The sequence below is a fragment of the Chrysemys picta genome, chromosome 1, assembly GCF_011386835.1.
Source record: "Chrysemys picta bellii isolate R12L10 chromosome 1, ASM1138683v2, whole genome shotgun sequence".
Taxonomy (NCBI): Eukaryota; Metazoa; Chordata; order Testudines; family Emydidae; genus Chrysemys; species Chrysemys picta.
In genome coordinates, this window is record NC_088791.1 from 137405665 (window position 1) to 137422533 (window position 16869).

At 49.7% G+C, this 16869-nt stretch overlaps 1 protein-coding gene across 3 annotated transcripts in view; it reads left to right on the top strand.

Moving 5' to 3' along the window:
- The first annotated feature begins 6636 nt into the window (after positions 1–6636).
- LOC101934877 (alpha-2-macroglobulin-like) overlaps positions 6637–16869 on the top strand; it is a 62860-nt gene continuing 52627 nt past the window's right edge. For all 3 annotated transcript variants that reach the window (XR_010598651.1, XM_065584658.1, XM_065584667.1), the window contains exons 1-2: positions 6637–6811; positions 12018–12201. Coding sequence is in view for 2 of the 3 variants with exons in the window: in XM_065584658.1 (XP_065440730.1) it covers positions 6723–6811; positions 12018–12201 (273 nt within the window). In the remaining variant the exon portion in view is untranslated. The remainder of the gene's footprint in view (positions 6812–12017; positions 12202–16869) is intronic.

Consider the following 16869-nt stretch of genomic DNA (forward strand, 5'->3'; position numbering starts at 1 on the left):
TTATGGGGCAGCAGCCACTGGGCAGAGAGCCAGTGCAGAGTGGCCCCAATGAGAGATACTAAGCAAACCTGGCCTGGAAACCTGCTAGGGTTGCCAATCTTCTGACCGAACAAAACCGAACACCCTTGCCCTGCCCCTTCTCCAAGGCCCCACCTCCCTCTCTCCCTCCCTCCCTCCATCGCTTGCCCTCCCCCACCCTCACTCACTTGCTCATTTTCTTGACTAGAGAATGGACTGGAGAGGGCACCCCAGGCACAAGGCCCGAAGAGCATTGACTCTCAACTGGCCAGCCCCAGCGACTCAAACATTTATCACTATTGCTCACTGGGAGCTGTAACTGTTTAACCTAGGGCATCTGCAACCTTCCTCTTTCCTGCCAGACCTAGTAAAATACCCTTTCCCTTAGCCACATGTCTGAGTTAGTGGGAGCCACCAGGGCTAGCAAGCAAAGGCCTAGGTGCTGAAGCACCTACATGGGTTGTCTCTGAGTTGTGGTACAACTATTGGCACCCTAGGAGTCTGGTGTACTCAGGGCCGGGTTAAAGAATTTTGAGGCCCTGTGCACCATGGAAATTAGACAGAGCATGTGAACTAACATCTGTAAATATGAGAACACCTTCGTTCATTATTATTATTTCTAGATCTTTCTCAGCAGAAAACACAGAAGCACCACTGGCAGTGAAAAGAGTTTGTTCCTATGCTAACTTGAGCAGTACTGTATTTTGAGTATTAGAAAGAATACAAACAGAATTTGAATATAAGAATAAAAATTGTATACAGCCTCACTGAGTGAGAACAAGCATTACAGTGTGTAGAGCTGCACATTTAATGAACCAGAAGAAAACATGTATGTTTAATATATTTTAAAATGTTTTGTTTGGTTGGTTTTTTTTCTTAACATTACAACCACAATATAGTTCACTTGGTTACATTTTTTCAACAAATGGTTATTTTTATAGGACGCATAGCTTCAGAACATAACATGCACCTAGTGTACTTTATTAAATCGGTTTATTACAGAGGTTCTCAAACTTCATTGCACTGCTATCCCCTTCTGACAACAACAATTATTACACAACCCCAGGAGGGGGGACGGAAGCCTGAGCCCCGCTGCCTCAGGTGGCAAGGCCAAAGCCCAAGCCCCACTGTCCCAGGTGGGGGGAGGGGCAAAGCCGAAGCCTATGGGCTTCATCCCCAGGCAGGGGGCCTGTAATCTGAACCTCACCACCCAGGGCTGAAGCCCTTGGGCTTTGGCTTCAGTCCCGGGTGGTGGGGCTCAGGCTTTGGCTTTGGCCCTGGCTCCAGGTGCCAACAAGTCTGAGCCAGCCCTAGCGACCCCATTAAAATGGGGTCCCAACCCACAGTTTTAGAACCATTGGTTTATTGAATTCTCAGATCATTAAATCCAAACAACCCAAACTGACTATATAAATGCACAACAAAATCATGGCCTTACCTACAGTACTGCAGGGGCTTCTTCCAAGATCAGTGGCTAGCAAAATTTTTGATTTTGTCATGTAATCCAGGGTTCACGTCACATCACTCTCAACGGACATTAAGGCCAGGGCGTTCTTTCTGGCCTGTCCCATTGTTGAGTGGTCTGAGGTTTTAATTCTGCTCATCCTGGAGAACGACTATTCTGCTTCAGCATTTATAACCAGCAATGTGAGGTAAATATGAAGAGTGATGGCCACATTTGGAAAAGTAGATTCCTAGTCGGGAGCCTTCAGCTGCTCTAGTAGGTTAGCTGGCGAGTAACAATCTTCATTTTTTGCAAAACAACAAAACTGTTCAAACTCATCTTCAAAAGTTGCTTCGGGATCAGAATGCATATTTTGCAACCAAAGCTGCAGCTGCAGAAGAAATCTCAGTGTGTGGCATGTTGTTGAAGTTGTTTAGGAAGTCAAAATCCTTAAATAAATGAATATACGTGTGACACTGCACCCCATATTCATCATAGAAATATTATTATAATATGGTTATGGCATAATTAAGATGCATTTTGTACAAGATAAGTCATGTGAGGGGTCATTGGAAAAATTATGATTTGCTGAATATGATTATCCTATTTGTATGCAAATGTCACTTTTGTATCTGAAGTTATAAATACTGACTATGTATCGGTACTTCAATTGTAGTTACACCTGCGTAACGCCCACTAGACAAGATGCTTTCAGTCTAGATGGCTGGTTGGAAAGGGCCTATTCAGGGCAATGAGCCATTATGGAAAACAATAGGCCTTAGGAGAAGCTTATTTCTTACCTGGTGAGCCTTCCTGAGAATGCTACAGACAGCCTGTAAGCAATGCCTGCTATGACTCTACAAGGACATGTGACCAGGTCACATGATTCTGGACGCCATCTTGGAATGTCAGTATTTTTCCACAATCTGGTCTGGGAACCAAGTTTTGAAACAAAGGGTTCCCACCATATGCTAAAGTTGTATAAGGCAGGGAGTGACATCATCTGGGGTCTTCACTCCTCACACAAGAAGACTCCTGGAAACACCTGAGGAAAAAGACTGAATTGGGGGATGTGCTGGACCCAGGCTAAAGGGATTTCTAGCCTGTGTATGAAGACCTGAGAAACCCAAGCTGTAAAGCTAATGCAGCTTGTGCCTTAAGAATCTACAAGTCTGCTTATATCATCTCTTAGGGTGAGAATTTGCTATTCGTATCCAATCTATCTAGTATATTAAGCTTAGTTTGCATTTTTTGTTTATTTACTAGGTAATCTGCTTTGATCTGTTTGCTATCACTTATAATCAGTTAAAATCTATCTTTTGTAGTTAATAAACTTGTTTTTGTTTTCATCTAAACCAGTGAGTTTGGAGTGAAGTGCCTGGAAATCTTAGCTCAAGGGGCAGGGGCTGTTGCATTTCCTCTCCACATTGAGTGGGTGGGAGGTGAACTGGATAATAAATTCATACTGTTTGGGGTTTGGACCAGGATAGCCCGGTACCACTCTGGGGTCCTAGGCTGGGGAGCTGGGAGTTATTTTGGCTGTAGCCCCTCTATTGGTGGTTCACATGCAGTGGCTGGTCAGAGAGCCTGCATGTAACTGCAGCTGGGTGTGTCCTTACCTGTGTGTTTGCTGGTGGAGATGTAAGACCAGGAGCGTGTCTGCAGCTTGTCACAGCAGCACAGTGTGAGAGGGAGACCAGGCTGGTGGGTCAGAGGGCTCAGTGGTACCCCAATTCCAGGTGGCACCCGGGGGGAATCCATCACAATAAGCTTCCAGATAACTTTGCAGGGAAACTTTCAAACTGTCAGGGTCAATTATGAAGTTAAAAGTTTCTACTCCACATTTTTGTGGCCCCTGCAGCTCTATATTTCGTGTGTTGGATTCACATGCCTGCTGTTTATGTTTTGGGACTCAAGGAGTGTGTTGGAGAAAAACACAGTTCTCACTCTTTGGTTGGGTGCAGCAAAGTCAGATACTTTATTAGTGCTTCCATTTCATCTCATCCCTCAGGTGCCATAAAAAAAATCACCCAATGACTTCAGGAGTTGGACAGTGGAAGCAAGGTCGATCTCACGCGAACTGACAGCTGGGGAATTAAAAAATCTTTGAGAGTAAATAGGAAGGGGACTGTGCAGCAGGGTATTAACCCACTGTTGACAGGGCACTCTGAGTCCATGCTCCAAGGACTATTCAAGTGCTAACTCTTCACATGTTTTCACTTCCCACTCCTTGGCCAGGACCACAGGGAGGTGAAGGCTGGGTTATCACCCACTGCCAATTGCATAACCTTTTCCAACTGTTTGTGCTGGAAGTGACTGGAGCTGGGCCCGTGCGAGTGGGGGATTACAGCAGAGTGACATTGTTTACACAAAACTCCTTTTGGGTGAAAAATGCAAATTGGGCAATAGAAAAATTTTAGCAAATTATTTTGGTTACAAAAAATTCTTAAATTCCAAAAAATTCCAAAAAAACTCAGAACATTTTGTTCTGACATTTTCAAATAAAATATTTTGATTTTTTGGTTCAAAATTGCTTTTCCTTTCAATGGTTTCTTTTAATTGTATTTTAAAAGTACTCAAATACATTAAAAAAGACTCAAAATCAAAATGAATTTTTTTCTTTCAGATTGAATGAAATGTTTCAATTGACCCAAAATATTTTTTTCAACCTTTTGATTCACTAAATGTTTAGAAAACTTTTGGTTTTGGTTCAATCCAAATCAATTAAAAAAAATTCGCAATTATCAGCAAATAAAAAGATTACTCATTCTCCCCGATATATTGGGGATCTGAATAGGATCCATCCTTCCCCTGACTAAGGCTTCCCCCATATTTCACAGCTAAGTCGTGGCAAGGTTTTGGTGTGCTTTGTAAATTGTTTTGATGCAATCAAGGCCTTTTTGTCAGAAAAAAGGACAAAACTACCCAAACTGTATGATGACAAATGGCTGTGTAAGCTCATGTTTCTAACTGACATCACCGCTCACCTAAACAAACTCAACCTCCGTCTCCAGGGTGCAGGGCAAACGGTTCTGGATCTTTATGAAGCCCGGAAGGCATTTGTTGTAAAACTAGCAGTTTTTTCTCGGGATATTTGAACTTAGATTTTCCACTACTTCCAGCACATAAAAGAGCTATCGACACGCTGCACTGTCAGTGTCGATGTGATTGGAATGTACATGCAAGAACTGGAATCAGAAGTTTCTGACAGATTTCAAGATTTCCATCAATTTGGCCCAATGCTTTCTTTTCTAATTAAACCTGAAAAGTTCAACGTAAGCAACTTGGATTTGTCTGTATTTCAGAGAATGGGTGTTGAAGATTTCGAAATGCAGCTCATTCAGTTAAAAAGCTCAGAATTGTGGGCATCAAAGTTTGGAGATCTACGGAGTGCACTTGAAGCTACCGAGAGAGATCATGGGGCCTCTATTCTGACCTGCTGGACGTCCTTGCCAGTGAAATTTAACTGTTTGAAAAAAATTGCGTTTGTAATGCTTTCAGCATTTGGATCTACATACCTGTGCAAACAGGTATTTTCACACATGAAATCTGTCCTCTGCCCCTCTCGGAGCCGGTTAACAACTGATCACTCAGAAGCCTGTGTGCAGCTTAAAGTATCCAAATACGTGCCAGACATTGGAAAACTCAGCAAGGAAAAGCAAGGGCAAGGATCACACTAAACTGATAAGATCTGCATTTTAATTTAATTTTAAATGAAGCTTCTTAAACATTTTTAAAACCTTATTTACTTTACATACAACAATAGTTTAGTTATATATTATAGACTTATAGAGAGAGACCTTCTAAAAATGTTAAAAATTATTACTGGCACGCAAAACCTTAAATTAGAGTGAATAAATGAAGACTCAGCACACCACTTCTGAAAGGTTGCCAACCCCTGGACTAGAGGCAGTAAAAGGGAGACAATTGTAGGGGGCCCCAAGCTCAGGGGTCCCCAAAACTTCTGTAACATCTGCGTAAATAAAGTGAATGGGAGGGGTTGGGGCCCCTGCAAACATGATGTACCAGGGCTCCAATTTCTCTCAACGGGCCTGCGTGCATATGTGTCAGAGGGCTATTACTGGAGGTAACTGGCTAAGATGCCGGAGGAATGTGCTATGCAGTATTGCTAACACTTGAGATTTTTTTGTGAGTGACGGGACTTCAGGGGAGGCTGGAGCTTGCCTCACACTGACACAAGGCACTAGAGGTCCGGAGACTCTCCCCTCCCATCGCCATTCTCACAGGAGGGGAGTGGGGAGAGGGGAGCAAAGAGCCCAGCCACTCCAGATGGTTCCTCTGCTCCTCCCCACTCCCCTCTCCTCCCTTCCACATCTGGTCTGGAAAGGGGCAGGGGGGTGAGGGGAAAAGCCCTGGTACTGCCCCTCCAGCCTGGGAGAAGGGATGGGAACCCCACTGCAAGCCCCTCTCACTCAGGTCTTGGAGAAAGAGGGGTGAAGAGCCCCAGTACTGACAGACATGAGGCTGGAGGGGGCTGGGTCGGGAACTGATGGGACTGGGGACCAATGGGGCTGGGGAACAGGATTAACGCCTGGGCATGGGACAGGCAGATGTGGGGGTGAGAGCTCCTGAAGCAGGGCCCCAAATCCCCTTAACCCAAACCTCTGGTAGAGTGGGTCAGACTGACGGTCGCACACACACACTGGGGAGGGGCCTGGGGAGTTCAAAAGACCGAAACCACAATGGTGTCTTTTTTATATAGAATCTTAAGATTTCGGGGGGGCCAATCTGATGATGTTGAGGGTCTGACTCACACGTTTTGATCTCTTGTGGTTGGCAGTTCTGGGGACAGGAAAGGTTTCTCTGGAAACGCTGGGCAGGATTTGGGAGTTTGTTCCAATCCCCACAGAATGCTGCACTGGCCCTGTAATGAGCTAAAGGGCTTCTCCAACCACCGCAGAGTGCTGCTGGAGTGATACAACCCAGGGATGGGGGTAAATGGTTCAGACACAGGAGAGTGTCTCACATAAACACCTCCAATAAATACCCTTCCCTCCCAGTTTGTCAGGGTCTGGCCAGGGACAGTCTATGTCCCATGAGTCAGAGCTGTTGGCTCTGGATCCGCCTCACGTACCTCTCCCCATTTCCCAAAAGGTCCTAGTTCCCTGCCCTCATCTCGCCCCTCCCGGGAGCTGTTTGCAGAGAGGTATAAAGGGGCGGACCCAGCAGACAGCCAGGGTGCAGGGAGCCAGCGGACAAGTCTGTGTGTCTGCCTCACTCACCACCCTCGCTCTGCACCATGGGGAAGGACAGGCTGCCCAGTGGCCAGAGCATCTTCCTCCTGCTCCTCTTGCTCCTCCCTGGAGACACCTCGCCCACCACCGAACCGTAAGCTGCACACGAAGGGGCTCGTGCTGTCTTCTCGTTTCTTTCCTTCATCCCCCTCGCAGCTCTGCCTATGCCCCTCAGTCCTGCCCTGCAGCCCCCGTTATTCCAGTTTCCTTGCCTGGGAGGGAGAGCTCAGAAAAGTGTTTCTCTTTTCTCCTCTTCTTTAAAGCCAGTTTGCTTCCCTTGGCAGCCACAGACTGTGCTTGTTCCCAAAGAGAGTCTGTGACCTAGATTCCTGACTGTCAGCACAGACCCTGGCAGTGGCACACTTTGCTGGAATATCCACCTGGGGCACTGCAAACTCGCAACTTGGCTGCAACCTCGCCTCCATTGAGGGGCCTGAAGAGGGCGCGTGGCCAAGCTCATCCAGGAGCTGGATGGTCTCAGGGTATCCCTTTGGCAGTGTCCACTGGCAGAGAGTTCCCCTGGAGCCCAGCATAGATTAGAGCATTTACCCTCCAATGCGCACTCCCTTCTCCTTGTGTAGCACCCTCCTCGCTGGTATACATGAGCAGGTGCAATTTACACTGCCCTGATTCAGCGGGTGGTGGATCTAGGGTTGATAACTTTCTATTCTCACAAAACCAAACACCCTTGCCTGACCTCTGCACTGTCCCCTGCACTGCCCCTCTTCCAAGGCCCAGCCCATGTCCCGCCCCCCCACTCACTCCATCCCCCACTTCCTCTCTCGTTCATTCTCCCCACCCTCACTCACTTGCTCATTTTTACCAGGCTGGTTCAGGGGGCTGGGATGCAGGAGGGGCTGATGCAGAGGTGAAATTAAGCCGGTCCGGTCCGGTCCGGCTTCTCCGGCGGTGATTTAAAGGGCCCAGGGCTCCAGCCGCTGCGGGGAGCCCCGGCTCCTTTATATCACCACCGGAGCTCCAGCAGCCTGCAGGGCTCTGGCGGCAATTTAAAGGGCCTGGGACTCCCCGCAGTGGCAGGAGCTCCAGGCCCTTTAATTCACCCCTGAACCCTGGAGCTCCCAGCTGCCTCTGCAGTTGGTAGCTCCAGGGTGATTTAAAGGCCCTGGGGCTCCCAGCCACAGCCAGAGCCCCAGGGCCTTTAAATTTTGAAAGGCCCCGCCTCTTCCGGTTGACGCCATGCTCCCGCTCAGGACTCCGGTGTACTGGTAAGTCCTTAAAGTTACTTTCACCCCTGGGGTGATGGCTCTAGCTGGGGGTGCAGGCTCGGGGGTGGGACCAGAAATGAGGGATTCAGGGTGCGGGAAGGGACTCCAGGCCTGGGTATGAGGTTGATGTGTGTGTGTGGGGGGGGGTGAGGGCTTTGGCTGGGGGTGAGGTCTCTGATGTGGGGCCGGGGATGAGGGATTTGGGGTGCAGGAAGGGGCTCCAGCCTGGGGCTGAGAGGTTCAGGGTGCAGGAGGGGGCTCTGGGCTGGGGTTGAGGCACGGGAGGGTAAGGCTCTGGGTGAGGCTGGGCATGACGGGTTTGGGGTGTAGGAGGGGACTCTGGGTTGGGGCAAGGGGTTGGGGCATAGGGGGGTGCGGGCTCTGGGTGGACTGGGCATGAGGGGTTTGGGGTGCAGGAGGGTGCTCTGGGCTGGGACTGAGTGGTTTGGAGGGTGGGAGGGGGTTCAGGGCTGGGGTGGGGTGTTGGGGCATGGGGGGGAAGTGAGGGCTCCAGCTGGGGGTGAAGACTCTGGGGTGGGGCTGAAGATGAGGGTTTGGGGTGCAGGAGGGTGCTCTGGGCTGGGATTGAGGGGTTCAGAGGGCAGGAGGAGGATCAAGGCTGGGGCTGGGGCAGGGGGTTGGGGCCCGGGAGGGGATCAGGAGTGCAGGCTCCGCGCAGCGCTTATCTCAAGTAGCTCCCAGAAGCAGCAGCATGTCCCCCTTCCGGCTCCTACGCAGAGGCATGGCCAGGCGACTCTGAGCGCTGCCCCATCCGCAACCACTACCCCTGCAGTTTCCATTGGCCACACCTGGTCACTCTAGATGGATCTAGTCCCATAACTTCAATATCAGATCTCTTAATCCAATTAACTCCATATTGTTTTGAATTGCCATCCTGCCAGAAATTCTGACATTTCAAAAATTGGTTTCATTGCAAATTGGAACACACAGTCCAAATTTTTCATGGAATGGAAATCCCAGAAAAATTGTATTCAGAAAATCTAAACACTACCTGTACTATAATATAAAATGTTGCATATCCTAATATATTATATTTAATATTCTATAACATTCATATCATTATATAAAAGTCCAAATAAAACATGTTTACTTTATTTAAATGGGAAAGTCAAAACAATTCATTTAGACATTTTTCCATTCAAAATGTCAAAATTGATACGCTCCTGCAAAATGTCTCCATTGTGATGAAACTGCATTTTCCGACAAAAAACGGTTCCGTCCAAATTCTTTACCCTAGCTCTGTTCCACTCTGAGCATGTAGTTTCATCTGGTCAGACTTGTCTGGATCCTGCACCTTTAAATGGAGAGACGACCCCTCTGTGCTGCAGAAGCACCTGCCATTTTGTGTTCGGTTGCATCCTACAGGAGAGGCCCCACTATTCTCTCTCCATCTGTCTTACCAAGACCTGCCTTTTGTCCTGTCTCGTTCTCTCGGTCTAAACTAAAGTTTGTTCTTGCTGAAAGGGCAGAGGAAGAACAGAACGTGGGGCACTGTCACCAAGTCAGTTCTGCTCTGTGAGACATTTTATGCAAATGTTAATGAAATAATTTGCATATTTGTGAATACTTTGCATATGAGCATAAATGTAAGCTCATGGTCGACAAACTCTGCCCCAAGCAGAGGGGAGGAGGGCTGGCCAAGGAGTTCAACAACACATGGCAGCTATGGGAGGTCAGTGCTGAAAGGTCTCTGGGGGCAGAGCTGCTGGGGCTGTTGTTACTGCTGGAAGCTACTGGAGCGGTAAGGCTGCTGGGGCTGGAACTCCTGGGATGCACTGGGCTGTACAGATTGAGGGGGGCTGGGGGTGTGTATGGGGGGGGGGGTTGGCGGCCAATATCAGACCCCTCACACTGTGCTTTTGCCCCAGCCAATGTCTGCAGCCTCTGCCATCACCTCCAGGCTGCTTGCTCTGATCCAGCAGAGGGAGAGGAGGCACCTGGCTGCCTGCTCAGCAAATGCCACAGCTGCCTCTAGCAGCCATAAGGTGCAGCTGCAGGAAACTGCCTGCTGCCTTCTTGCAGCTCAGCCCTTGGTCTCTATTCTATGTAGGTTCTCGTTCTGTGCTAATCACTGTAGTACCAGCGAGCCTGCCACTAGAGTGTTAAGCAACATGACTGTCCCGTGTTGTTCCTTCTGTCATCCTCACCCCAGAGAGAGAAGCGTGTGCCGTGCAGTGTCTGGCAGAGTGGGTGTCAAATGCTACCAGAGCAGAAGGGCTGATTTCAGGCCCCCTTTGCACTCACTCTGCACCAGGTGCCAGGCGGGGGAGAATCAGCCCCCAGCCTTTATTGGCTGAGATTGAAGGTAAAGAGAAAATCACTCAGGGCTTGATCCAAAGCCCACTGAGGGGAATGGAAAGAGTCCTATTGACTTCCATGGGCTTTGGCTCAGGCCTAACAAAGGGCGACGTGGAATTTAATCAGAGCCAGGTTAAGGCTACTCCTACCTAACTCTGTCATTTTGAAATCTTGGCTAAGCAAGATGAACAGCCCCCCGGCAGAAAGCTGGGTGTCCCAGGGAGCTTCACACTGCGGCACGTCCAGCCTCCCAGCAGTGAGGCTCTGCCAGCGTCTCTGCTCTGAGTCAGCAGGCTGCAGCCATGGCTGGTGAGATCTCCTTCTGTAGTAGGGTTGCCGGGCATCCGGTTTTTGACCAGAATTCCTGCTTGAAAAGGGACCCTGGCGGCTCCGGTCAGCACTGCTGACTGGGCTGTTAGAAGTCTGGTTGGCCACCCACAGCAGGACAGGCAGGGTGCCTGCCTGGCTCTGCGAAGCTCCCAGAAAGCTTCTGGCATCTCCCTCTGAGTCCTAGGCTTAGGGGCAGCCAGGGGAGTTCCACGCACTGCTTCCATCCCTCCCCCTGGCGCTGGGTCTGCATCTTCCTGGCTGCACCTCTGCCTAGGAGCCGGACATACTGGCCGCTTCCTGGGAGCTGCCTGTGGTAAGCGTCACCCGGAGCCTGCATCCCAAACCCCCTCCCACACCCCAACCCCCTGCCCCAGCCCTGAGCCCCCTCCTACACCCCAAAACCCTCATCACCAGCCCCACCCCAAAGCCTGCACCCCTTGCTGGAGTCCTCACCCCCTACCACACCCCAATCACCTGCCCCAGACTGGAGTCCCCTCCCGCACCAAGAACCCCTCAACTCTGGCCCCACCGCAGAGCCCACACCCCCAGGCGGAGCCCTCACCCCACTCCCGCACCCAACCCCCTCCCCCAGCCTGGTGAAAATAAGCAAGGGTCGGGGAGAGCAAGCGATGGAGGGGCGGGGATGGAGTGAGCAGGGGTGAGGCCTCAGGGAAGGGGTGTGGCAGGGGCAGAGTCTCGGAGAAAGGGCGGGGTAGGGGGCATGGCAAGGGTGTTAGCTTTTCTGCCAAATAGAAAGTTGGCAACCCTATTCTGTAGCCTAAAGCACTCTGTTGTTGTCATTGCTGGTGAGGAGCAATGAGTTCTCCGGCCAAAGCCCTGTCCACTAGGCCATGCTGCCCCTTTAGCACAATGGCCATTCCCTACAGTCAGATGTCAGCGCACACACAGCCATCCGTACATTTGTATCTCTACATTACTGAGGGCAGCAGGTGACACACCTAGATCGACAGACAGCTAGAGAGGAGATTAGATTAAAAGCCCTGATCCACACTCCTGTGTAACTGCCTGTCAGTCTCCATGGAGGTACAACAAGCATTTCATCTGAGCTCCCTCCCCCCTGTTTACATAACACAGCAAGGGGCTGTGGGATACACAAACCTCAATTAACAGCCTGGAACTTTTCAAGCCATCCCCACTCCCTGCTGGGAGCCTGAACAAACAGCCCTTGGACAGCAATCGCTGTTAGCACAGAACTAGTTCCTTCGCTCCAGGTGGTGTCCTAGGTTCCTGGCTGACTGAGCAGACTGGCTATTATGTTACAAAAGCAAAATGAAATTCACCATCCTGTATATACAAATTACGGTGCAGATGGATGGTCGGGGATTCAGCTGCCACACTAGCCCATGCCCTTTCATTATTATTCCCCATCCCCGCCTCTCTGACCTGTGCCCTTCCCCTTCCCAGGCAGTACATGGTGCTAGTTCCCTTTCTGATCCACACCAACGGTCCTGAAAAGGTCTGTATCCAGCTGACCCACCTGAACGAGTCTGTGACGCTGAGCACCACGCTGGAATACGCAGGGGAGAACAGGAGCCTGATCGCAGACGTGGTGTCAGAGAAGGACGTGTTCAAGTGCATCCCGTTCACAGTGAGTATCTGACCCCCACAGGGTTTATTACCTGAGTCTGTAAGATAGTGACAGCCTGGGACTAACCCCTGCAAGGCCTGGCAGTGCTGTGGGTGACTCATTGGGAGTGATCTTCAGTCAGTGCTGAGCTCAGTGCCCGGCACGATGCTGGGAGAGGCTGTGCTACAGGCTGTGGTGTGGCTGGCTTTGTCGGGTGGTTTTCTCTCTGAGTCAGTGCTGACCTTGCAGCTGAGGATTGGTCTCCCATTTCTCAGGGGGCTCCACAACGAGCATAACGAGGGAAGGGAAATGACCCCCAGTCTTGGCAAGAGGCAGCACAAGGGGAGATGGGCAGAAGGAAAAGCTGAGACTAAGATACTGGGGGAAGTTCTTAAGATATGAGCTGCTGGGGTGGAGGAGTCAGAGACTCCTGGTAGGGAGGGTGTCAAGGCTGCTTCCCCACTCTGAACTTTAGGGTACAGATGTGGGGGCCTGCATGAAAACTTCTAAGCTTAACTACCAGCTTAGATCTGGTCCGCTGCCACCACTCCCAAAATGCTAATTCCCTTCCCTGGGTAGGCTTGAGAGACTCTTCACCAATTCATCAATCAGGTTCTTAAAAAGAAGGCTTTTAATTAAAGCAAAAGGTAAAAATCATCTCTGTAAAATCAGGAGGGAAAATAACTTTACAGGGTAATCAAACTTAAAGAGCCCAGAGGAATCCCCTCTAGCCTTAGGTTCAAAGTTACAGCAAACAGAGATAAACACTCTAGCAAAAGGTACATTTACATGTTGAGAAAACAAAGATAAAAACTAACATGCCTTGCCTGGCTGTTTACTTACAAGTTTGAAATATGAGAGACTTGTTCAGAAAGATTTGGAGAGCCTGGATTGATGTCTGGTCCCTCTCAGTCCCAAGAGCGAACAACCCCCAAAACAAAGAGCACAAACAAAAGCCTTCACCCCACCAAGATTTGAAAGTATCTTGTCCCCTTATTGGTCCTTTGGGTCAGGTGTCAGCCAGGTTACCTGAGCTTCTTAACCCTTTACAGGTAAAAGGATTTTGGAGTCTCTGACCAGGAGGGATTTTATAGTACTGTACACAGGAGGGCGGTTACCCTTCCCTTTATAGTTATGACATGCCCCCATAATCACAGATAGTGTTGGACAGCCAGTTCCACACTGGCTGTGATTTCTTCCTGGAACTCTAGGAGAAAACAGAGTTAATAAGACACATGCACCTTTAGACATACTACTGATTATATAAACACTAACAATATGTTTCACATTCCAAGAACAATGTTTAACCAGTTGATTCTGGGAAACTTTCCTGGGAAAGTGCATCAGCCACTTTGTTAGAAGCTCCTGAAATATGTTGCATTTCAAAATCGAAATCTTGGAGAGCTAAACTCCACCGAAGAAGTTTTTTGTTATTCCCCTTGGCGGTATGAAGCCACTGTAGCGCAGCATGGTCTGTTTGTAGTTGGAAACGCCGTCCCCAAATGTACGGGCGTAGCTTTTCCAGTGCGTACACAATGGCGTAGCATTCCTTTTCGCTGATTGACCAGTGGCTTTCCCTCTCAGACAGTTTCTTGCTGAGAAACACAACAGGATGAAATTCTTGATCCGGTCGTTCCTGCATTAAAACTTCTCCCACGCCCTGCTCGGACGCATCTGTGGTTACTAGGAATGGTTTGTCAAAGTCTGGGGCCCTTAGCACAAGGTCAGACATGAGTGTCGCCTTAAGCTGGTTAAAGGCCTTTTGACACTCATCAGTCCACCGAACTGCATTTGGCTGTTTCTTTCTGGTTAGGTCTGTCAGTGGAGCGGCGATTTGGCTGTAGTGTGGTACAAATCGCCTATAATATCCAGCCAAGCCTAAGAAGGATTGGACCTGTTCTTTGACTTTGGAACTGGCCACTTTTGGATAGCATCCACTTTGGCCTGTAGGGGATTTATAGTTCCTTGACCCACCTGGTGCCCCAGGTAAGTCACTCTGTTTTGGCCTATTTGACACTTTTTAGCCTTAACAGTTAGTCCTGCCTGCCTGATGCGCTCGAAGACTTTTTCCAGGTGCTCCAGGTGTTCTGTGTCAATGGAGTGGTATGCCCGTTCGGTCCGTCCTGGGGTGGCTGAGAACATTGGCGCAAAGCTAGTGCACAGCTCCTTGATCTGCTGCTGCTGCAGATGTCCAAGGGTCGCGGAGAGGTTCACCTCTTCCACGCCACCATTACTTTTTCCTTCATAGTAGACACCTTCAGGCCACTCCGCGTTATCTGTTTCCTGGGCTGTAAACTGGGAAACCTTTAATTCTCTGGAATAAAAGGGCTTAAGAGAATTAACATGGTATACCTTAGGCTTTATGTTGGAGGTGGAGGAGGATATGAGATAGTTAACAGCTCCTAGGCGCTCCTGGACCGTGAATGGTCCTTCCCACAATGCTTCCATTTTATGGGCCTGGAGCGCCTTTAAGACCATGTCTTGGTCTCCTACTTTGAAGGACCATTCTCTGGAACGTTTATCATACCAGACCTTTTGATCTTCCTGAACATCCTTTAGGTTTTCTTTAGGAAGAGCTAAAGAGTGTCGGAGGGTGCTTTGTAGGTTGCTTACAAAGTCTAGAATGTTAGTTCCTGGAGAAGGCGTAAACCCCTCCCATTGCTGCTTCACCAATTGTAATGGCCCCTTAACCTCGCGGCCATACACAAGTTCAAATGGTGAAAACCCTAAACTGGGATGTGGTACAGCCCTGTAGGCAAAAAGCAACTGCTGCAACACTAGGTCCCAATCATTGGAGTGTTCATTTACGAATTTACGTATCATGGCCCCCAAAGTTCCATTAAACCTCTCCACCAGGCCATTGGTTTGATGGTGGTAAGAGGTGGCAACCAAGTGATTCACCCCATGAGCTTCCCACAGGTTTTTCATGGTCCCTGCCAGGAAATTAGTTCCCGAATCTGTAAGGATGTCGGAGGGCCAACCTACCCTGGCGAAAATGTCTGCTAATGCCTGGCACACACTTTTAGCCCTGGTGTTGCTTAAGGGTACTGCTTCCGGCCATCGGGTAGCAAAATCCATGAAAGTCAGTATGTACTGCTTTCCTCTGGGTGTCTTCTTTGGGAAAGGACCCAGAATATCTACAGCTACTCGCTGAAATGGGACCTCAATTATGGGTAGTGGCTGGAGAGGGGCTTTGACCTGGTCTTGGGGCTTTCCCACTTGTTGGCACACCTCACAAGACCGGACATAATTAGCAATGTCCTTGCCCATTCCCTCCCAGTGAAAGGACTTCCCCAACCGGTCTTTGGTTCTGTTCACCCCAGAATGGCCACTGGGATGATCATGGGCTAAGCTCAAGAGCTTTACCCGATACTTAGTGGGAACTACCAACTGTCTTTGAGGATGCCAGTCTTCCTGGTGCCCACCGGAAAGAGTCTCCTTGTATAAAAGTCCTTGTTCTACAACAACCCGGGATCGGTGAGAAGAGCTGAGAGGCGGTGGGGTGCTCCGTGCCGCCGCCCAAGCTTTCTGAAGGCTGTCATCTGTTTCCTGCTTGGCCTGAAACTGTTCCCTTGATGCTGGAGACATCAGTTCCTCCTTGGACTGTGGACTTGGGCTTGGTCCCTCTGGAAGCGATGCAGGTGCTGGGGCTGTTTCCGTTGACTGTGAACCGCTGTCCGCTGGTGCACTATGTTGTATTTCAGGCTCTGGCTGAGCCTCTTGGGTAGGGTTATCTGCTGCTTCTGCCAGTTCAGGCTCGCTGGTGCCCTCTGGCGTTGGAGTTGTAGACGGGTTTGCAAACACTGTACTCGGTGCTGGGAATGGTTCTGGCACTGGTTGTGTTGCCGGTTCTGGTGCTGGTTGTGTTGCCAGTTCCGGTTCTGGGACTGGCTTTGGCTGGGTCTCTGGGATTGGATCCACTACGGCTGTTGCAGTCGTTGGCAGGGGATCCGGTTCCACCACCTTTGTCTGGGTCTCTGGTAACACGGACGGGGCCCTGGTGGACGGCTCAGGAACAGGGATGGGGGTGAAAGCTTGCTTAGCCTGGCTGCGGGTGACCATTCCCACCCTCTTGGCTAGTTTCACATGGTTGGCCAAATCTTCCCCCAGCAGCATGGGGATGGGATAATTGTCATAGACTGCAAAAGTCCACATTCCTGACCAGCCTTTGTACTGGACATGCAACTTGGCTGTAGGCAAGGTTACAGACTGTGACAGGAAGGGTTGAATTGTCACTGGAGCCTCCGGGTTGATGAGTTTGGGGTCCACTAGGGATTGGTGGATAGTCGACACTTGTGCCCCAGTGTCCCTCCAAGCGATAACCTTCTTTCCGCCCACTCTCAAGGTTTCCCTTCGCTCCGAGGGTATGAGAGAGGCATCTGGGTCTGGGGATCTTTGGTGTGATTGTGGTGTAATGAACTGTAATCAGTTGGGGTTCTTGGGGCAATAAGCCTTTATATGTCCCAGTTCATTACATTTAAAACATCGCCCTGCTAAGGTGTCACCGGGGCGATGTTGGTTGGTGGAGACTGGTGTGGTGGGGTGAGAAGGCGTCTGGGGTTTCCCTTGGGATGTAGGTGGGGCCTTGGGTTGTCCCCGGTGGTAAGGTTTTGTTTTGGGTTGCTCCTTCTGATATTTGCTCCAACGGCTACTAGTTTTTTTCTTTTCTGCCACCTCCACCCATTTGGC